The sequence below is a fragment of the Cololabis saira genome, chromosome 13 (assembly GCF_033807715.1).
Source record: "Cololabis saira isolate AMF1-May2022 chromosome 13, fColSai1.1, whole genome shotgun sequence".
Classification (NCBI taxonomy): Eukaryota; Metazoa; Chordata; class Actinopteri; order Beloniformes; family Belonidae; genus Cololabis; species Cololabis saira.
Window position 1 is genome coordinate 23,026,403 of NC_084599.1, and position 23,449 is coordinate 23,049,851.

Consider the following 23,449-nt stretch of genomic DNA (forward strand, 5'->3'; position numbering starts at 1 on the left):
TTGAGAAAAGCAGTTGCAGCACGCAAACAGGAACATTAGTGAAATGAAGGCCTTTGTCCATGAGAAACGGTTTAAGATTCCCCAGGAAAGCTGCCAGAAGCTGGTGTCGGGCTTGCAGCAGGTCATAATAGCAAAAGGGTGCTCTAATAAGTAGGCCTACTAAAGAATCTTGTCATGAAGGGGTTGAATAATTTTGAGATTGTAGTGTTCATTAAAAGTGGCATTTTGTGTTGAATTCAGAGAAACCACTTGTAATATTGTTTAGCTAATTAATTTGGTATTTGATTTATTGCAAACAGCTTCTAGTTTGTATATTTTGCCAATAAACCTAATTTGCAGTTGGGGTTTAATTGTGATTGAAACAGTATGTTCTTACTTGGTTGTGCTTTGCATATTTGATTTGGCACAAATTCAAGTAGTGTATAAAGTCCCATAGCTACAAGGAAGCTTAAAACCTGTACAACTTGTCACTGTATCACCTTTGTGGTTGAGTAAATAATTTAAAGCATTTAAGAACAACCCTTTTCTGATACACCCAGCAGTGAAATGCTGATATTTTTATGTTTTACATGAAGGTAGAAGGTCTTTCTACATTAAAGAAATGGCCTCAAGGCCCTTAACAGCTTTGGGTCAAATCTCACTGTCAGACTCAAATATCAGAAGATGATGGATACTGAGCCACCTTTGACCTCTTGAATTTTTGCATTTACAACTTTTAAGAGCTTTTGTTGACAAATTGTGCCACTTGAGGCGCACATTTAAATATTTGTAGTTTCCAAGTCCAATGTCCAAATGTTACCTGATATTTGATCCAACCCAGTGATTTCTAATCTTTGTCCTGAGGACTCGCCTCCCTATTTTGGACACTTCCCTGGAACTGAGTAAAACTATGGGCTTACAGACAAGTTTCTGCGTAACATCACAAGCTGTCATCAATTCATATGAATCTGGTCTGTTGGAGCAGGTAAATGGGCATGGCAGAGCACATTCAGGGTTCGGGATTCTGAAATGCAAAATAATTCCTGATGCACAACATACAAATATAAAAGACATCTTGGTCACATTTTCATATATATCTTTAATCCTCAACTGTCAGTGTTTACAAAGTTGTTCCCCTCAGAAATCCAGTCCCACCTTACAAGGAGCGGGGGACTGATACAACTTTGCTGCTTTTGTTTTACTTTTCCTTCTCATTTAAGTCCCTGGAAATTAAGATATCATTTGGCACACATCCCATTCTGTCAAGGGCAATTGATGTATACAAAATTAAATTCATCAGTTTATCCTCTGCAATACAAACACATCACACTTGGCAAAGTGTCTTCTCACAACCGGGGAACATGCTATGGATCCCGAGCATAACATTTACTACCATTCACTTCGTACTTGAAACCAACACCAAATGTCCCAAGAGTGAATCATTTTGTTGCCAGTGCAAACATTTTTGTAAACTGATGATTAACTGTGCTCTTTCATTTTCATTATTCAATATGAACAGAAAATTGCAGGTCAAGAAACAGTGAAATGGGCCAGTTTGAACTGGAATGTGACTGATTTCCCTTCATCCAGATGAACTTGTCCTGTATTGTGAAAATATTTTGCCTTTTCTGCAGGCAGGAAGTAATGTCCGTCTTTCAGTCCGAGACAAAGAACTGGAAGTGACAGTGGGAAACTTTGGATGAAATCAAGAGAACAATGTGAGGGGAAAAAAATAAAAATCAGTAAAATATTGTATAAAAATAAATAAAGGTCCCTTTGTGAAAAAAAAAAAAGAACTGGTACAAAGTAATATTTCAGAGTCAACCATTTTCCATAATTATGTGATACAATAGGATGGCACAAGTAAAAACAAAAAAAAAAAGAGCAAAAAAAAAAACATGAATTCAGTTTAACAGACAAGCAACATACATGCATTTCAGTTTTGGATTGTAAAATGACAAGCTGATATGAGAAAAACGGCAAAAACGTGTCATTTTGTACAGAAGTATAATACGGGTGAGTAGATATTTTTGTTCATTTACAAAGAGTATTGGCTTTTTGTGGCTTTAGCCCTTTTAGATTGAGAAGCCAGATTAATTTCTACAGAGCTGAAATGCATGTACACAGTTGTACACTCAGTAAACATGCAGAGAAACAGTGGTTCATATACAGTCAGACCACTTTCAGTTTAAGGGGACTAAAAAGTCCCCCCCCCCCGACAAAGCAGACGAAGACAGCCAACAGCTTGATCATGTCAATGTATCATCACAGAGCTCCAACTTCTCCACACTGGAACACATACAAACAAAGCCAGAACTACCATCAAGGTGATAAAGGCTTTTTTTTTTAATTGTCTTTAATTTTACTATAATACAACAACAGAAATGAATCCTTCCAGATTCACAGGCTGTGTGGCACATGAAGAGGGTCAGATGGCTGCACAGCAACACAGCTCAGGTGTAAAAAGCAGCTGCCACGTTATCTAAGACACTGCAGCAGCCAGCCTGGACTGTGTCCAGTAAGAGTTATGAAGAACTTGCATGGTTATAGTATATCCAGCTCAGGCCTTAAGCCCTTGTAATAGCATGGTCCACAAATGGGACGAATAGCACAATATGACAACAGCAGGTGAAGAGCCAGTTCCTCTACTTCAACAGCTACAAATCAAGGGACGTTATGTCGCCAGACTGTTCTGCTCTTTTGGCTAGTCTTAATGCCAAGTCAATTAAAATAATTATATTACTCACAATTTACAAATTAATATAAATTAAAAAAAAAAAAAAAAAAAGAACTTCTGAATGTGGTTCCAGCACTCAGACTTACTTTGTCAGCTCAAAGCTAACCTTGGAGGGTTTAAAAAGAGCAAAAAAAACAACAACCAAACAATAAAAAAAAAAAGACATTTCCATTTCTATTTCCAACTAAGCAGATTGTCCCAAGGCTTTTGGCAACAAAAACAAGAAAAGTGAATGGTTGAAAACAGCAAGATAAAATAAAATTGAATAAAAATAATAAGGATGAAGTAGGACTGACACCACATCTGGACATTGTAGAGCCTGAGTCACCGCTTGTGGTAGGCACCTGGAGAACGAGAAAGAGTTTTCCTTGATTAGCCGTTTGATTCACCAGCTTCACTTAATCCTTATCAACTCACTGGTAGGACGTTTTATTTAATACATTCAACAACTCTTCCAGTTGAAGCAAATTAATGTATACATGTACATTAATTGTATATTTTTTCCTCAGGGAAATTCAGGAGCAAGTTATGGCATCTGTCTGCACCAGTACCGGTACCGCTTCAGAAATGATTAAAACCCTAAGGACTCACCTGATGTTCTTTAAACTATTTACTTTTTGGCACAAAATAAGAAAGCACAACCCATGGCCTATGCCCATGTGGCCCGGCTCACATCCCTGAGGAGATCATGAGAGCCTAACCTGCCCCATCTTTCAGTGAAACAACGGCAACAGGTGTGTCAGGCAGGTGTTCTGGGGAGCTGTGGCCCGCAGCTTCAAGAACATCTGGCTGCACACAATGAAGACATTAGGAAACTGGAACTCCACTCAAGACCAGGAAACATGTGAGCCTGAATATATGGGCAAGGTTCTGCAGAGTCACACGTTTCTGTTCTGAAGTGAAGCTCCACTTCACAGTCTGCAGCCAGAGCACGTACTCGCAGCCCATCACATTCACCACTTCGGTACAGGAACTGCAAACGTGCCCGCTTGTACTTGAGTGTTGGTTCCTCTAATCATGTACGTGGACACACGGGCCTCGCAACCTTGCCGTTTTAGTGCTGTACATGGTGCAGATTAATAGCAGAAATCAACAGCCATGAGAGTGAAATCCCATATTGCTCTTGATACATAATGAAGCAAACATGCACAAACAAATAAACATAAGAAAAAGAACTTATGAACACGTTAACAAGATTAAAAACTTCTCAAAAGACAACTTTTTCCGGCACACTAGATAAAAAAAAAAAAAAAAAGCTAATGAAAACACAATTATTTCTAGATTTTAAAAAATATATAAATTTCTTGGGGAAAATTATTTTTTTCTTTTCTCTCCTCTACCATGATGATCAGGTGAAACTAATCTCTTCGAGGTGTTAAAAAACTCCAACAGGAAAAAAGAAGATGCATACGCCGCTGAAACAAATGGATTTCATGTGCAAGTGTTCCATTAATCTTAAAAAGTATCATATTAAGGATTAAGTACACAGTGAGGTACCTTTGTAAGCAGCTTCGGGTCTTGCTGGGGGGCGAGAGGCTACAGCGGGGTCTGCGTAGCCGTAGCCCGAGTGCACATTCTCATAGTCATGTGTACGAGGCTGAGGAGGCCTGAGACAGATGGAGAGACAGAACACAAAAATCAAAGATCCTTCATGACCGAGTAGAAATATTCACTCTTCGGTTGGGTATTTTACCCGCCAGGTTTGTTGTGGTTTCTGTGCTTCTGGTATTCATACTCATCTCGTGTCCTGGGCCGCACAACTTCCTCCGAATTTGGCTGGAAATAAAACAAAAATGATGACTCTAGAGTGGAAATAGACTTGTATACAATATAAGAAAATAATTTACCACTAACCGCATGCAAAATAAGTGTGGCTTTGCAAAATTACCCTGTAGTCTCCTTCATGCCGCCTCCTCTCCATTGCCATCCTTTCCATGGCCAACCTCTCCCTCTCCCTCTCCTTCTCTTTCTCCCGGTCTCGGTTTTTCTTGTACTCCTTCTTCTCTTTTTCCATCAGGAGTCGGGCGATTTCCTGCCAAAGAAAGAAAACACTCCATGTCCAACAGGATTTCTTGTGTAGGCACTGCGGCTATCATATGACACAATTCCAACCCCAAAAGATCAGAAAACAGAGATCACAGCCTGCCTATTTCAGAGAGCACCAATTACCATCCTTCACTTCCAAAATTAGGCTTTTTATTTCATCTTACATAATTCTTGCTTTTATAGACTCAGGATTATATGTCAATAAAGCTGAACCAACCAGCTGAATTCAGGAAATGAAGGAATGTAAAAACAGAACAGACAACATTTAAAATAAATACATCTTTCCAGACTTGCCAACCTACCTCATCCTGCGCCACTTGGGCTGCACGCACGTGCATTTTGCTTGCCTAAAATTAAAAAAAAAAAAAAACAAACAATCAAAGTTACATTGTCCCTACGCTGAAAACTATGCAACATAAGTAATATTTTTAAACATTCAGGATGACTAAGTTATGTAGGTCATAAAAACAACAAAAATGTTAACTGACGGAATCTCATTCAAAAAATAAATGAAAGACAAGTGGGAATCATTCATGGCAGGGTGTTTTTTTTAAAGGTAAATATGTTTTTAAATCTAAAACATGCTTTAAAAAAAAAAACAAAAAAAAAAAAGAACTTAAATTCAGCTAATTTGCCATTTAACAGTAGTGTCAACATTCTGCATTTTCTTTTCATATTTCACATTTATAGTTCATCTTTTTCCTGGTATTTGTGCTTGAGAGTGAGTCTGTCACTGGCCTTGTTCTTCACCTTGAGTTCCTCCTCTTGCAGTTTTCGAGCCACTTCCATGTCTTTTAGCTCCTGCTCGCGGAGGTCAAGCTTGGTCAAACCCTTGGTGGCCTCGCCTAGTCCGTACTCAGTTTCTGCTACAACTGCTCCACTTCCTTTGTGCACAATACGACCTGGAGTTCCAATCAGATCATAAAAAGGGAAAATAATCAGATTATAACTTCTGATTTTGTCCATTTAAAGAAATGAACGGGCTGTAAAATTTTCCTCCATAAATGTCCAAAATGATTTCCAAAATTACCCAGAATAATTAGATTTAAAATTGGGGACTTTTCCCTAATGGGTAGTTGTGAATCAAAAAAATAACTTACCGTAAGTGATTTATCTAATGACACACATATGAAAATTATATAAAAAAAATGATAATTAACTTTGAAAATAATTGTTTCTTTAGGCGATAAATCATCATCTTGCTCATCACAATGGCATATTTTACTAGATTAAACCCATAAGGTACTTAAAAAGGGCTGCAGGGCATCTCCACTGGTGCTCGATTGTGTTTTGATAGTTTTAACTGCTTACGATAAGATAACAGGAGTTAAATCAAGTGTGAGCAGGAATTTGATGGACCTGATGCAGTTCTTATATTTACTTTTGAAAACCAGCTCGGCAGCCCTGAAACCCTTTGTAAATGCCAACCATTTCAGTTCATCAAAGCCATGAAGCTACTTCTACTGGAAAACAAGAGCGTACGTTAGTGGCAGCTCTGTGTAATCCTCACTGTTACAACCCAGGAACAAGCGATGCAGGAAAGAGACAACCCCACAAAACAAGAGCTACAAACCATTTCAAACCATGAAAACCTGTTGTCAGAAAGGACTGGGATCATTGTGAGTTTTATTAAAGACAATCAGTGTTTTCATTAGTGACTCGTGTTAGATCAACACCCCCACAGCAGAAAGCAATGCCAGCACACCACACAAACAACCCTGCAGAGCCCAGGCGGGAGCTCGGGGTGGTACCTGTCTCTCGGTTTGGTTGACTATGACTGCGCTCCCTGCCGTGCCCCTCCCCGTGTCGGTGTTCCCACAACTCCCCGTTGTTCCCTCGTACTTCATCCTTCTTGAAATTGTCGGAGACCTCGTAGGTGTTGGAGCGAACACGCTGCCGGCTCCCGTCCTTCCTCTGCCCATCATATTCATTCTCCTCCCAGGTGGAGCTTCTCTCCCTCGGCCCGTCCCCCCTGTGTTCGGGACCAAACGGGTCCTCTTCAAGTCGTCTCTCCCTGCTCCTGGTTCTCGCTCGTTGTCCGTCTCTCTCTTTTTGTCTCCGTCTGTCTCCATCTCTCTCTGCATGCCTGGGCCCAGTGTATTCTCTCTCTCTGGATTTTTCCCTGTCTCTTGCATGCCTGAGATCTTGCTCCCTGCCTCTCCTGTGGTCTTTTGCCAAATGCCTCTCCCATTCCTGTTCTCTTGCACCATCTCTGTCATACTTGTGCCTCCCTCTGTCATAGCCGTTGTCTCTGTCTTTGAGAGTCTGTGGTGGAGGTGGTCTTGCTGGTCTCTCCTTCCTCCTCACAACTCTTTCTGTGTCCCTACTACCCCCTGGATCCTTGTCTCCATCAGTGTGTGCAGGCTCATACTCTGGATACCTGTCTCCTTGCTTGCCTCTGGAGGGAAGCAGGTGCTCCGGGTACGGATCTGCAAGCCTGCTACGCCCTCCTTCTGCCACCAGGGAGTGCTCAGGGTATCTGGAGTGGCTGTGGGGCGCTACAGAGTCCACTTTTGGGTACCTGGTCCGTTTAGGTTCGGTTGAATAATATTCTGGAGAGTTGTTCCGGCGTGGGCGCGAGGGAGCGTACGCGTCATAGCGATCAGGAGAACTTGATTTTTTGTGGGAATGTTTGTCCACGTCTAGGGGTCTTGCAGCTGGGCAGGGTGGAGTGGAGGGAACGACGGTGATGGTTGATGAGATGAGACATGGCAAAGTGAAAAACAGACAGGAATGATATACTGTAAGCCGAGACTGTTAGTAAGCACTGGGTTGAAACCAAAACCTGAGAGATGATGGAAGTTAAAGGATGAAGAACATGCGGTAGATATCAAATGTTATTCTCAAAGTTGCACCTAACAAAACCAGAAATGTGTTTTTCTACCAGAAAAATGACAATATAGTTCAGAAAGAAGAAGCACATGTGTGGAGTCTAAATAAAAGAAAGGAAAGTTAGTCTTAAGAGAACTGATGTTTAATAATATACTTTAAAAAGACAGTGTTTCCTTAAGAACTAAAAAATGAACGTAAATCTACATAAAAAAAACAATTATTCAAAATAATAAAAAGGCATGGATGACCAAGTATCCTTGCGACGGAACAGTAGAAAGTTGGTGTGTGGCAGTTGAAAGTTTAAATGAGAACAAAAGAGGAAAAAACAATGAGGAAGCACAAGGCGCAGGCAGTCCTCGCCAGTGAGTCACTGCAAAGGAGTTTGTTATCTTACACGGAGCTTCAAATCCAATTGTCAAAATGTTTTTAAAGAAAAAAGGAAAAACCGCTTGGCTACCTTGTACCTGCCCAGAGTGACAGGATGAGTTTGTGACATTTACTTTGTTTTATCCCTCTCGCTCTCTCTCTTTGGGCATAAGTCAAGTGGAGACTGCTGCTGCATCATGGAGCTAGTCTGTTTGGAGCTGCGATTCACTGCGTTACAACAAACACAGCCTGAAGCCCGGCCTTTCCGGGAGAAGCCGCGAATTACGAGGCCCAATGAACAGGAATTTTGCAATTAATTGTAGGATCACTTTTACTGAACCCTTCTCAGATCATGTCTTTCTAATTTCCATAATCAGCTTCATTCACCTGTATGAAACAAAACAGCTGGATTAAACTAATTTCCACATTTTCCACCATTTAATAAAGTCAATGACCCAGCTGGTCATCTATGCTCTTTATGATGTCATCTGCACAACGGACGTTTAAAAACAATTACTTTTTCTTAAAATTGATGCTATTATATTGATTATTACAATTTACTGCATAAGGGTTATGGAGATTATTTGTGCTTAAAAGTGACCTTGTAAAATGCATTAAAAAAAAAAGGTTTCCGTACAGTGCAAAATGCAGAGTAAACAACTGCAATTAAACCTGTTTCCTGCCGCGAGCACAGTCCCGCTTATCCAGTTTCCATTCCCACCAACTCAGCAGGGACATTTTGTGAGGGGTCGATCTTCCAGGGCTATAGTAAACACAGTTGAGCTGCCATATTCAAGTCCGGGCACAGACAAGAAGCTTAGTGCCTATGAAATTCCCTTCTTTCTTAAATAGTTGTAAGGAGGTAAATCACCCAGATGAATTGTATGTAGTTCATACAAAGCGGCAGACACTTGCCCTGCCCCGTTCATGTCAACAAAGAGGCCAATGTTTGTTGTCTACACAAAGCTGTATGCACTTCAAGCAGCATTCTGAAACATTTACCAATAGAATATGATTCAGTCCCAAGATCTCTATCGTTAATATCTGCTGATCACCGAAATATTAAAAACAGCTAATTCACCTGTCAACAAAGAGTAACATGAGCGAGGTAACCTGTGCCACCTGTCAGGTTTTAGAAAGAGGAAAATAAATAAAAACATATAAACCTCGAGTGTTTAGACAGAAAGTAGGAGTCAATCTGCCACGTTAGATGGAGCAGGCAGAGACAGCTGCGAGGAAAAACAGCCGGGTTCCCTCCAACAGTCAAAGTCACACCCACAATCCAAGAAGTACACGAGACTGGGCTCTGAGCTCGACACTGCACCGCCACATGTCTGGAACATTTCAGTAGCAGCAAAACCTCATGAAGACAAACTGAGCCACATTTTTTTTTTCTCCAAACAAATTGTTTTTACACAAACCTGACTGCATTTCTCAACACAGACAGGGTGCAAGGCTGAGCTTTGTAACAGGTGAGCAACTTACAAAAACAGTAAAAGATTAAAAGCCAGTGTTTGTCCTGCAAAAGAAAAATCAATCAGCTATTGCAAGGCAAAGGAATGAGTCATCCTACGGGGGGTGGCGGGGGCTAAACTTGAAATACAAAAGCTGACACAGACTGACAAGATGATGCTTGTTTAAAGAAGGATTAAAAACATCGAAGAAAACATCCAGAAAGATGGGGAACGATTTTTGAAAGGTGCGGGAAACAAAATGTTTCCTGTGTTTGTATTCATTAAAACAAGAATAAGAGGTTCTGGATCTGGATCAGGGCTTGGCTCATTTACGCCGGCTGCTGTTCTTTAATGAGAGCAACAATTACTAATTATTTCTCAGCAGAAACATGCAAAGCATTCCTTCAAGCTAAATGATGCATTTATAAAAAGGCCTCCCATATATATGAATGGTTAGTAAAACCTTAATCGATGAGTTTTCTTAAGGTCCTGTGGGGGTGTGTGTGAAAGTGAGTGTGTCTTTCACCAGCCAAAATCTTTGCTTTGAGTTACCAACAATCTCCAGCTCAGTGGAACATAAAAAGCATCCCCTAACACATTTAGAGATATTAAGAAAAAAAAAAAAAGAAGAAAAAAGGTGCACTGGAAGAAAAAGCCATCTTCACCCTTGTTTTCATACAGACAACAAATTGTGTTCAAAACTGAGTGGCAGACAGAGAGAAACAGAAACTGCCACACATCGACATGAGTCAGAGCTCTTCCCACCTCCGTGATCCTCAAAGTACTCCTCCTCAAGGTTTGAATCCATCTGCTTCTGTCTCCTCCTTTCCTCTTTCATCTCCTTCTCCTGCAGCTTACGAGCAATGGCCTACAAGTAAACAAGAACATGCCTCGTAAACAGAAACATGGCCCATCTCCAATAAACGTGTCACTCTGTTTTGATACATCACAGATGAGGAATGCATCATCCTTTGATATTTCAGTGAAGAAAAACAAAGTGTGTTGCAGCTTTCAAGCCAAATGGCGCTTTTTCCCCATTAACATGGAGCTTTATCTAGAGTTGATGGAGAGGACTAACCACTTAATATATCGTCAGAGCATTCTCAAATCTCTGCTGTTAATGAAGTGAAACACAAATATTGTGAATATGATGCTATGGTTAAAAATAAAAATACAGTTGATAACAGAAGCCACACAACTGATGTGTAGAAACGGAATAACGAGCACTGGACGTGAACGGGCAGAACTGTGACACGAGTGTGCGTTTCTTACCGCATCCTTCTCTTCTTGCTGTCGCTGATGCTCTGCCTGTCGGAGCAGTTCTTCCTGAATCTCCTGTGCAATCTCATTATCTTGCTGCGCACTGGTTTTCCAACAGATTTGTGTGCAATAAATCAAGAGGGGATAAAATATCAAATGTAAGTATGTTGATGAAACTGTTATTCTCATCTGAATTTACATTATAAACAATTTATAATCGTTAAATAGAATCATTAAATCTATAAACGAGTCCATCTTATTTCTTCTTTTTCTTATTTCAAAAATACATTTTCAGGTCTGTGATCTTGTCAGTATTGAAGCCACCGAGCAGTAGACAGAAGCCGCATGTGATCCTCTGGCGGGATGTTGTTGTGATGTTCATGTTAAAAGCTCAACTTGAATCACTAATCACCAAGCAACAAGATTCAGTTAACAACACCATCTGTCAAGAGGGCTGCTACAAATAAAAACAACAAAAAAAAAACAACCTCTTCTGTCTGCTCTGACAAACGTGAGTTTTATTGCTGATATACAACACTAGAAGAGTTCGTGCACCCTGCACTGAACCTGTAAACCACCGAAAGTAAAGTAACTGCAGCATCTTCATGAGAGTTTACAAGAATAAAAACTTTTTTCTGTACTGTGTGTGTGAGACTGAGCATAGATGTACTGGCACTGAGTGTCAAACGCAGGATGGAAAACAGTGAGAGCGAGCGGCATGAAAAGCAGCACTGGCCAGCATGAATGATTTACGTCCTGGTCTCTCCGTAGAAGCTCCATGTCGGCACTTGAGCCGTCTATGTTTGTATGTTTAAACAGTATTTCAAAGAGTGATCTCACCAAGTCTGCAATAGCATGTTGATAAAAATAGCAGAGGAGAAAAGAGAACTTTTAAAAGGTTTTATGCAGCCCAGAGAGTCTGGGCCGAAAGAGAAGCAACTGCAACACTTCACCGTGTTTAAATGTGGGCACCGAAGCTTGACTGAAAAAGCCACATTGGTTTAGAACCTGCGGACACTGCACGGCTTTGGACGTGCAGCTGTTGCTGACCGTAACCCCTTAAGAAGCATGGTTGTCTCTCACAGCTGCAGAACATACCACACAGGAAGTACCTGGACTGATCTGCCAATACCGCTTGTGTCTTCTATTGCATGTTTCTGTGGAAATACATCCATCTGGCAAGCAGACCTGATGTGATCTATTCCAGCACTCTCAAACTCAAACAAAAAGAAACTAAAAAACAGTGTAGTTTTGGCCTTTAACTGGTATAGTGATGTATTGGTGTATGGGAGACACCTACATGTCAGTGTGTTGTTTCTGCTTCTGGACCTTGGCCCTCTCATCTTCCTCTTCTTGCAGCTTCTTGGCAACCATCAGGTCTTTCTGCACCAGGCGGTTCTTATGGACGTTGGAGGCCAAGTGGCTCTCGACTGTAGACACAAATATGACAAAAACGTCCCTTAAAACTGTGTACACACAAGCCTGAGTAGATCAGCAAACTGGGCTGCACCATTAATAAGAAAGAAAAAAAATAAAATGGGATTGGGAAGTTTATTTACAGAACCACATTTATTTTATGCTTTCTTCTGTGAGGAGCAGCAGAGTTTTGAAGATGGTCTGCTGAAGACAAGATAAACGTTGAGGACACAGACGTTTCAGTCAGCGTAATGAACAGAGCGCGCTTCTAGTCTCTGAGAAATGAAGGTTTGCAGCTGAGGCGTCTTTCCAAGGCTGTGTGACGACATGTCGTGGACATAACGGATAATAAATCCTGCTTGCTGACGCACTCCAAGCAGCTTGTAAGCATGGACAGCATCACTCACCAGCTGGCTCCACATCACCCAGCTATTGATCTGATCCCAGCTTTCATGTGAAAGAGACCAAATTACATCTGTCAATTTAACTGTGAGAAGCTCTATAAAAGTTTCTGCTTCCGACTGGTGAGATTGAAAGCGGAAACAAAGTCACAGCTGTGCCGGTGTATATATATTAAAAAAAAAAGAAAAAAAAAAAAGGGGGTTGACATTGATTTTTCTTTTGGATCCGTTTATGGCACCTCACAAAAAAACAAAAACAAACAAACATTTGAAGGCACAACTGATGTCACTACCTAAGATGAGGCCATCATTTATCCATTTTCAGAAGGGAAACTGACTGGTTCTTTATTTTTTTTACCTAGAAAGGTCATTCATTCTAAAAATTCTTTGAAGAGCTTTAACAGGACTCAGAAAAGTCTCAAGATGATAAAAACATACTGTAAAAAATTCCAGCATGTCAACAGAGAGCTGTACACTCAAATGAAGAAAGCTCTTCTGCTATAATAGCTGTACAGGAATATTTTCCATCCCACGTTTATTGCTTTAGAGTTTTGCAAGTTCAACATTTTTAATGAAAATACAAGCCTGCCATTACCTCTATTACCCATATTAGGTCGGCATGAAAAGCCTCTTTTGGGATGGCCATCCATGGAAAAAAGAACAAAAACAAAAAAAACTAACACTGCATATCAGATTCTTCTGAAATCTCCAGGGTCAAATGTGAAATTACATTTTTTGATAGCACAAATCAGACTAGTTTTTGCAACAAAGGAGCAAAGGAGAAAGAACGTTGGGTGTAGATCACCAGGGCCTTAAAAAGGTTAATAATAAAAAGATGCAGCCAAGAAATACAACAATGATTAAAGCTGATATGGACAGGCTGTCGTAATTTGGCAGTCTGCCACATAATTAACCTCCAGTAAGAAACATCTATTGTTTTCTACCAATTACAATAGAAATGTATCCAGACTTAAAAAAAAGGAATAACCTTTTCTTATTGGTCCCGTTTTGTCTACACGAGTGAGTAGAGGTGAAGGATAAGTGAGGGAAAAGTGAAGGTGCGCTGGTCATTTGGGCTATCTGCAGACACGCAATTGTAAATAATGAAAGGAATGTCTTGTTTAGACCAAGTCTATATTTGGCAGAGCCTCTTGGCAGAAAATGTCTTCTCAGCTAGTGGCAGAGGAACACACCCTCCATAGAAAGTCCCTCTTTGAAGTGCCTCTTTGAAATCATGTGAAAAATATGCAGTTAATTATTCACACATGATTTCAGATGCATGTATTATTTCATCTAATGAAGCATGAAGCAACAACACATAGCTAACTAGAATCAAACAGGTCTATCAGACACAAACGCACACAGTGAGATTACAGTAAATCTCTCCAATTCAAGTCTGACCGAAGGCTGTAACTGCAGCCCACACTAATGAATATCATCCAGACTAATAAATGCAGCAGTTCGCCCAATCAAGCGCGTTGCTCTCATCTCCTCACACACACTGGGCGTGTTTACGTTACCCCTGAAGGTGTCTGGAACTTTAAATGAAAAAACTTTAAAAGAAAAAAAAAAATAAAAACACCTACACTGTAATGGAAACGTGTCAGTTTTGCAGACACCCTCATAACAGTTTTTACACTCACAAGGTGGTTTATTGGGTGATTTCAAATTAAACCAAAAAAAAAGTAATGATTTTATCTTTTCTAACTTCTAGAGGTTCCACGTACCAAAACATTCACATTTGCTGCTCTGTAGCAACTGGCTTCCTTGGTCATGATGAAGCAGGTGCAACAAGAAAGGTTACCGCTTTGCATAACTTAACAGCTGTACAAGACGCCCTAAAGTTCTGAAAACAACAGCTCCTCTGTGAAATTGAGGACAACGTCCTCCCAGAAATCCTTCAGATATGGTCAGTTCCACATGCACGTTGAGACATTTCTGACTTCTGTGGTTCTGACCAGGAAAGTGATCATTTGCATTGCTTATTATCAATGTTTCGAACTGTAGGGAGGACTTGCTTAAAATGCATTGTTGAACTTTACAGTGAGGTCTGTTTATTTTATGCATGGTAAAGACATGTTTGAAAAGCAAACCCCTGGGAGGTTTAAAGGCCGTGGCGGTGGCTTAGCTCACATGTGATGTGTAGTGAGCAACACAGTCGGGGCAGATTTGAGATCTGTACATTAAAACAGTGTAGCAGGAATTGTACTTGAGGTTATGGAAAGAAGTACTTTTAGTTTTCATGCTCACTAGTTACAACGATTTCACACTTTACACATTTATACCTTCTCTTTCTGTTCTGCTTTAAATGACAGAGCAGTAATACTTAAATAATAGGACTTGTACTGCTGTCGATGCGAGTCTAAAAATATCAGTTTTTACTGAGAGAAACAATTTTATACCATAAGAGTTTGCCCTGGGTGCAAAGCGATAGTAAATATGATCTCACACATTCAAGGAATCCAGCAAGCTGCTTCCTAAAACTGTTTTTCACTTACATAACATAATTGTTCATATGATGGTAAGAGGTTCTATTAACTCATTAGAACGAATGAAATTCATCTAACTAGTTCACAAGACCATCAAAGAAAGCCACTTTTTTCCTGTTAGTGAACCAGCTCTTGTATGAAATAAGATAAGAAGTAGTTACTCTCCAGTGAGCTGCAAATATGGAGATAAGGAAAGATATGGATGGTAAATAAGAACTTTCTTACTCTCTTGTTCCTGAAGATTGTACGCCAGGCAGTGGTCCTCCAGCACAGCGAAGTCTCGGCACACTATGCAAAAGTAGAATGAAGAGGAAGAAGAAAAAAAAAAAAGGTCTAAAGTCAGATGAATTGTATACAACATTATTCTGGTTTACTTTCAGCAGTTTACTGATTATTTAATCAAACTCTAAGCCATGTGCCTAATTAAGTCAAACACATGAGATGTTAGAGTCTGACAGTCGCAGTTTCACATTCTTACAGTTTAATCCAATCCATTTGCCTCCACGTTAGTAAAAGACTGATTAATCTGTCATTAAATTAATCTGGCAGATTACGCATCACTTGACAAATCATTTCATGAGGCCAGGAAATCTGCAGTGCAGGGAGCCTCCTCAGCGTGGCTGCACTAGGACAATGTTTTTCATCACTAGCGGACATAACTCTGTGTGTGTGTGTGTGGCCACCTTTTATCCTGCATTCTAAATGATTAGTATTGGCCACTGATAAACCTATAAGGCTCAAACATAACGGCACACACGGCTTTTCTCAAAATACAATTAAAAACTCACCAACAGTAAAGGTGGCAGGGCAAATCCCATATGCTACACAGTGGAGAATAAAAACTCCCTCTTATTGATTTATAGTTCATTTACAAATGTATTGTAAGATCACAAAAAGATGGCGCAATTTTTTGACAAACTGCAATTCAGTTTTGTTTTGAAGCCAACTTCTATTATCCGTATACAAAGCAATGTGATAACTTGACTTATGAGACCAATGGCAGTGTGTTTATTTGGCCCGATTTATTGTTCGGCCATCTGCCGAGTGGTATGCTTATTTTTAATCAAAATTACAAGAAACGAAACTATGAAAAAGAAACCACCATTTCACCCCCACAAAAAACTGACAGTGAACAAAGTAAGAAACAGCTGTGTTACTGAAAAGTTTTTTGGTTAACCGTTTACCTCAACTTACTTGATCACCGTGCGTCTATCACAGCACAGGCATGAATACGGATCAGGTATTTAAAATAAATTAATAAAATCATGCTCATATATACCAACCACCGTAGAGAAACCCTTATTTCCATAAAAGTTTTTTTTATAAATGCAACAAGAACTCAAATCTGTAATTTAGTAATTTTAACCTTAAACAGCCAAGTTACACAATAATCTATTTTCATTGTCTTCATTGACCAACGTTACTGTATTTAGAGATGATAAATCTAGAATTTGATGCCAGCAAATCATTGCAAAACAAACCATAAAAAAAACACTTTTTTGAGACAGAGGCACAGTGGATGTTCTTTTAAATACATTTCTCAATCATTTGGAACCTGAGGATTCCAGTTGCAACAGTTTTTGAAGAAGTATATTCGTCACTTCAGCAGTCTGTGGTCATCACCTTTGTGACATTTTCAGACAGTTTAAGTGCAAGCAGGCCAGTCAAGCACAGGCTTCACAGATATAGTGTGTTTACGTGCAAAGTGAATTGTTCCAATAAACAGTGTTCACAGTTGTGCAGAATAACCATAGACCTCACATGAAAAGATGTTGGCCTGATGGTAGGCGTCTCTCAACATACCCAATATGTGCCTGTCCATCACACACATACAATGGCCAGAAAGGCTCAGTTTTGCACTTTTCAGCTGCCCGGATGGTCTCGCATTTCAAGCACATAGAGCCAAAAGTTTTCTACCCCCCCCCCCCCCCCCCCCCAAAAAAAGCAAACTTAAACGTGGACTCATCTGACCACATGTCTACTGTGTGTGAGATGAGTCTGAGAGAACTTGGCTGGATTTCTGCAGAGTTGATATACGGCTTCCTCCTTGCGCAACACAGTTTTAGGAAACTGGATGCAGCAGTGGAAGGTCTTGGGTAACAAAAGTTTTCTAAAGTATTCCCAAAATCATGTGGATATACTGATTATAATGGCATTATTGTTTCTCAAGTAGTAGTTTCTGACCTTTGTACTTTACCCACTGAGATTTCTGCAGACTCTTCAGTTATCCACTGAAATATAGATTTTGGAAATGCCTATGGATCTGCTGACAGAGTTTAGCACAAAGTGATGAGCCATAACTCACCCTCATTTAAGAAGATTTAGGATGTTTTGTTGTTTTAAACAAAAAAAAAAAACAAAAAACAAAACTGAAACAGCTTACCACAGATATGAGGTAGTATATGCTGACATCATGAAAAACTGAGGTCTGGTTGTCGTTAAGTTTTAGATATCCTACCATAAAAGTGACTATGATCCGGCACATCTGGGAACAAAAGACCAACTGCCAGCGTAGTGGTGCATCATGGGATATGATAAACATGGTGGAGAGGTCAGCTGAACACTGCACATTTTCAAGGAGATAGCACAAAATCTTTTTTTGTTCCGTGTTGTTTTTTTTAATGTACTACATTTAGCACGCTCAATGCGCTGGTTGTACAGCGTAGTTTCAAAAACAGCCTTAAGCTTCAGTAAATGCTCCGTCCTGTCTGCCTCAAAGAATCTTCCACAGTGATATTATTCTATATAAACCTCTGCTCTTAGCCTCTGTAGAAACCTTTTTTTTATAAATTATATGGCATCAAATTCTAGGTTTTGTATTTGACTTGTGAAACAGTGAATACAATGCTGGTAGATGAAAACACTGAACATAATTTCATTCGTACTTCTGTTAAAAGAAATTAAATAACAGTTTTCAGTTGATTACATTTGAGAAAACGTCCCAACTTTTCACCAAATAGGGTTTGTAAGTACAGTAAATTACTCACCCACAAAGAATGGCTATTACTAATCAAACAACTGAAAAATCCTGATGAAAAAAATAATGACTGAGTCAATTTAAGAGCATCTATGCTCAGTTCTCAAAAATATTTAGCCCCAACTGTTATTTGGCCCAAGTCGAAAATACCACATTATCACTGTATGAGAAGTGCTTTAAAAAAAAAGAAAAGAAACCTGAACACCAACGTTGCACGTCCATTTGAAGCGTGAAATGAAGGAGACAGCTTTGCTCCATCAAAATATTTCTAATCAACAAAGTCTTCAGAAGCAGACAGCTTCATGTATACAAGAGGGGAATTTGAGAAATTTGCCAAGGTTTGGAAAATAAATACCTGTGTCTTTCAGATACAAAAAGAAAATACAGAAATCTGCCTCTTATACTTAAAAAGCATGTAATCCTAAATAATATCAATATCCTTTTTATTAAGATGGACTCCTTAACGGGCAATTGGCTCAGGAGTTTACACCAAATACCGATGTTTGCTCTTCATCATCTAGTTCTGAACATCGTGTGGTTTTGTTTTGTATATAGTTTTTTTTTTTTTTCTATGCTCAATGCTAACTGTTTCAAAAATGCTGATCATCAGCCAACTGAATATTTGGCTTACTTACAATATTCTCACTGTATTTTCTGTTTGTACCTCAATAAAAAGACTGAAAAGGGAATATAAACAATAGTGAATGCTCTGAAGAAGTTTACTACTTGTAGGCATTACTGACTGACTGAATTAGATAGCAGATGACTTACTGAGTGGAGATAAACATGCTTAAAAAGACGTGGGGGGTGGGCATGACCTGATGACCTCTGCAAAGCCTCACAATGACTCCGGCCAGTTGGAATTTGATTAACACAGTAATTTCCCACCATATGGTTAATCTCCTTAACCAAGAAATCTAAAACTTTGTGCCGCCAGCTTATCTTTTCAATAGCTAACAATGTTGGTTTGTGTGACAGCATCTTTTGTAGCGTGCAAATCATGGCTTTAACAACAAAACCAATCTACAAGCGTCAAAAGGATTAAAGCTTCAAGCTGTAGTTAAGGCTTCCACAAAGTCACACTGCAAAAACTCAAAATCTTACCAGGAATATTTGTCTTATTTCCAGTTAAAATGTCTCATTTTTAGTCAAAAAAAAATCTCATTACACTTAAAACAAGAGTCATTACCAGAAAAATAACTTATTTGACAATTTTCACCTGTTTCAAGTAAATTTTCACTTGAAATAAGTAGAAAAATCTGCCAGTGGGGCAAGATTTATCTTCTTATTACAAGCAAAAAAAACTTGTTCCACTGGCAGATTTTTCTACTTATTTTAAGTGAAAATCTACTTGAAACAGGTGAAAATTGTTGTTTTTTTCCAGTGATGAGTCTTGTTTTAGGTGTAATGAGATTTTTTTTTACTAAAAATGAGACATTTTAACTAGAAATAAGACAAATATTCTTGTTAAGATTTTGAGTTTTTGCAGTGCACTCAAATGTTTTGAGTTGGAAACAGAGAAATCAGCAGGTTTCTTCTCTCTCTGACCAGAATAACAAGCATGCTGCTGAGCAGCTGCTTCACACTAACAGGATGGGTCATTTCCTGCAAAACAGCAACCCTTCAAAGTCATTTCTGAGCACAATTCCTACTGTATTTATGCAATATACTTTTGTAAAATTGTATATAGTCCATGGGCCAGACCAGATATCAGTACCACTCAAGGTGACAAAACTTGCTTATGATTTTTGAAAAGATCCATGTCTGTAGATGATGTTTTGGTATGATAACCCTTCCTGAGTGGCAGCTGTATCATAGTTATCAGCTCATGAAGTTACCCACCCCCTCCAGAAAATTACATTTTAGATGCTGCTGCATATCCTGGTTTAGACCCATGTACAGGATATCTGTCAATGTTTCACAATATTGTCTTTGGTATCATTTTAAAGGGGACCTTTGAAGCATTCATTCAAGCTAAGATGTGAATCTTTCTGACCAACATAGAAGTCACTGCAGCACTCTAAACTATAAACAACACACATTTTTACACCATTTTCACCTAAATGATATACTATCTTTTAGCCCTGTGTCAACTAGGAACAACAGAGATACAAAATACAAAAACTGGAATACTCACAGGACAATAAGGATTCAAGAAATGTATCACTTTATCACTTCATGAGCTGATAACTATGATACAGCTGCCACTCAGGAAGGGTTATCATACCAAAACATCATCTACAGACATGGATCTTTTCAAAAATCATAAGCAAGTTTTGTCACCTTGAGTGGTACTGACAAGTGAAATTTCTAAAATAGCAATACAAGACATAATGCATGTTGTGTGAGAGTCAGTCCGGTTGAGCAGCATAGCTCAGACAACAGAGCCATGTGACCAGATACCAGTCACCTGTCCTGGAACATTCACATCACTGTTCACACTCACCTGGACCTAATACACTTCATACAACCGGGGGATGCAATGTGTTATCTTACATGCATTAAATGTTTCCCATTAAAGCTGACAGGACAATAATGTGGACCTGCAGCCAGGCTAAAACCCTAACCCTGGTTAGGGTCTACATCTGTTTAGTGTGTTAGCTGCCACTAGCAGACTGAGCTATAAACCATCACAGTGTCAGGACCAAACACAAAAACCTGTCCATTTACTCGTTTAACATTAGCATTTGCTACCATCATCGTACAAACTGGCTTGATTCGTATTTAATTGGGAAAGACGTAATGGACATTACCCTCTTTCACTCCAGGTAGTTTATTCTGGTCGATGCTAACGTTACAATCTGCCATGTTGTCACCGATAATTAGTCACCAAAAAAAAAGAAGAAGAAGCGCCGATGGTGAATTACACTTCCGAGATTCTTCCGATGGTCTGGTGATTGATCGCCTTAACCCATAAACGCGATTGATGGTTCAGGTGCTGAACGGCCCTTTTGATTAGTTTCGGTATCCACCCTCTGCCCGATACGTCCCCGCTGAAGCTGGCGTGTCAGATTTTCTCCGCCGCCTCCCTCCCTGACCGTGAACGCCTCCTTCCCTGACCGTGAACGCCTCCTGCAGCAACACCACACGGTTCAGTCCTGACTGCTGCTGCTTCCTGCGCGCGGTTTTCAAAATAAAAGCATTTCAGAAGTTGAACCCTGAAACATAGATAGATAGATAGATAGATAGATAGATAGATAGATAGATAGATAGATAGATAGATAGATAGATAGATAGATAGATAGATAGATAGATAGATAGATAGATAGATAGATTTTCAAATAATCTCTTCATTAAATATAATACTCCATGATATAGTAGAGCAGAAAACTGTTTTATTTGCCTTTAAAGCCCAGCAGAAACTGCTTCCAAACTGCATTCAGGACTTGTTCCAGATAAAAGAAACCCGCTATGACCTGAGGGGGAAACTCATGTTTGGGATGACGACAGCAAGAAGAACAAATATTAAAAAGAGATGTACATCAATTAAGGCAAGATAAATATGGAATAGTTGTGACAATGACCTAAAAATGTGCAGTTCTATCTACAAGTTTAAGAAAATGTTTAAAGAAAATATTGTAAATAAATATAAAACACTATAACTATAAAGTATATTATCAAAACCATTCTAGAATGTGAAACGTCAATTTTATATTTTGTCTTGTTTATTTTTTGTCTTCTTTATGGATTGTTTGTTTCCACGGATCAATGCTAATGTTTCAGATTTAAACTGATCACAAGAGAAAAAGGGTAGGCATTATAAGCTACGGCTTCAGCCTACACCCTTTTCATTCATTCATCCATTCATTCATTCATTCTGCAGTGTCTGTACAGCCGCCCGGATGATCCATCCGGTGTCATGTGGCTTCTACGAGCCGTTCAGATTCTGCTCCCTTTCGTCACATAACAAAAACGCGATTTACATCGGTTGGCCTCCGATGTGTGAAACCACGCCCACAACTAACTCCGCCGGAGTTTCGTAGCGGTGTATCGCATCATTCAGGCAGCACAGTGCCTCATTATCATAGCCTCCCCGCCCACTCAGAATCCCTCATAGATAATGAGGTTAGAGAATGGGAAGATAAAGACATGGCTCAGAGGCTGAATTTCTAATTTATTTAGCAAAAACAATCAAAAGCTTGTTTTTAAGACATTCAATGCCTGTTTAAAATAGGTATTAGATGCCATAGGTCCCCTTTAAGTTTTTTTTTCTTATTTTAGGAAGCCTAAAAACATCCACTCTATTCAATTTGTTTTTGGTTTATTTTGACAGGCCTAATCGGTGCATCCTGTCCAAATGTGCCCCTGACATCTTTAACTTGACGCAATTTCTCGTGATTCAGTGACCGTCTGTTGACATCTGGAGCAGTAGAAACTTCCTCAGAGCCAATCCCACATTAACCCGCTAATCCAGAGAAACAACAACGTTTACGGCATTGTTTGGGAAACATATCAGGAGGGTCAAAGTTCGCAACTCGCCTCCTCTCTTTAATGAACGTTCATTATTGACACTTTTACAAACGCTCTCGGTACATCTTGTTCTCCCGATGCTTAATTTTCACAGACAAACATGTGTCATAAAATCTTTCAGCAGTTTGTAGTCAGATTAAAGCAAAATGATTGCTCCCTCTAGTGTTTAACAGCTCAACTAGCAGCCACACCTACGAGTCACTCCACAATTACGATGCATCTCATGAGGTACCGTTAATAAATGTAGGTGGTGCATTCTGATCAAGACAATTACCCCAAAACACAGACTTACACAATGTAGCCTACAAATGTATTTTTGACTTTTATCCTAAAAAGAATAAATTAATCAATAAAAATGCTGCTGCCACAACCTCGCTCAAAAAGTAATTAACTCCATCCCCAAATTATAAGAGTACGGAGGTGTTTATGAGAACATGAATACAATGTTACCTAATTGCATGTAGTTTTTTTTTTCGGGTTTATGATATAATTGTTTAACTTGCACCACACCTATGTTTTAATTTGTTTTATGTGACTGAAAGTGGCAGATTCAGCATTGCCTGACTGCTTGGTCTTGGAAGTCTCTGTTGAATACTTCATGCGGTTTTTCTCAACAGAAGGGTTTGGGTGTATAAGACATGAGTGCATGTCAAATTAAACAACACCAAAATGGTAACTTTAGTCATTGTGCATGCAATAATTTTCAGAGAAGATCAAAAACATTGCAAAACGTTGCAATTCCAAGTATTTCATTCAATGCCCTGTAAAGGAATCTTAATTTTGTCACCAGCTGGTGGTTTCTGTCCAGCTGAGAAAAGCTTTGCCCTTAATGTCTTTTGCTAACTTCTCATGCTAACTTCTCATGATAACTTCTCATGCTAACTTCTCATGTGTATTGGTCCTCACAGTACATGCACACTTGCCCCATCTCTCAGGATTGGTTCCTCCAATAATTAACCTGGAACATAAAAGCTGCCTGACCTTGTCTGTCTGAGAATGTAGCTCAGCAGAAACTCACAGCT

General features: G+C 39.4%; 1 protein-coding gene across 3 annotated transcripts; it reads right to left on the reverse strand.

Moving 5' to 3' along the window:
- Positions 1–1,063: 1,063 nt before the first annotated feature.
- ccdc50a (coiled-coil domain containing 50a) lies at positions 1,064–21,007 on the reverse strand. 3 transcript variants are annotated; one of them, XM_061738344.1, is made up of 12 exons: positions 20,711–21,007; positions 15,206–15,268; positions 11,975–12,104; positions 10,687–10,777; positions 10,180–10,282; positions 6,514–7,419; positions 5,513–5,664; positions 5,065–5,109; positions 4,605–4,748; positions 4,410–4,492; positions 4,214–4,323; positions 1,064–3,060 (listed from the first exon to the last, which is right to left on the reverse strand). In XM_061738344.1, exons 1-12 carry the CDS (start codon positions 20,763–20,765, stop codon positions 3,041–3,043), a joined length of 1,902 nt encoding a protein of 633 aa, XP_061594328.1. In that variant the 5' UTR covers positions 20,766–21,007; the 3' UTR covers positions 1,064–3,040. The 3 variants fall into 3 exon arrangements, with proteins under 3 accessions (XP_061594328.1, XP_061594326.1, XP_061594329.1); XM_061738342.1 differs by having other exon boundaries at positions 5,501–5,664; XM_061738345.1 differs by lacking the exon at positions 6,514–7,419 and having other exon boundaries at positions 5,501–5,664.
- Positions 21,008–23,449: the final 2,442 nt, after the last annotated feature.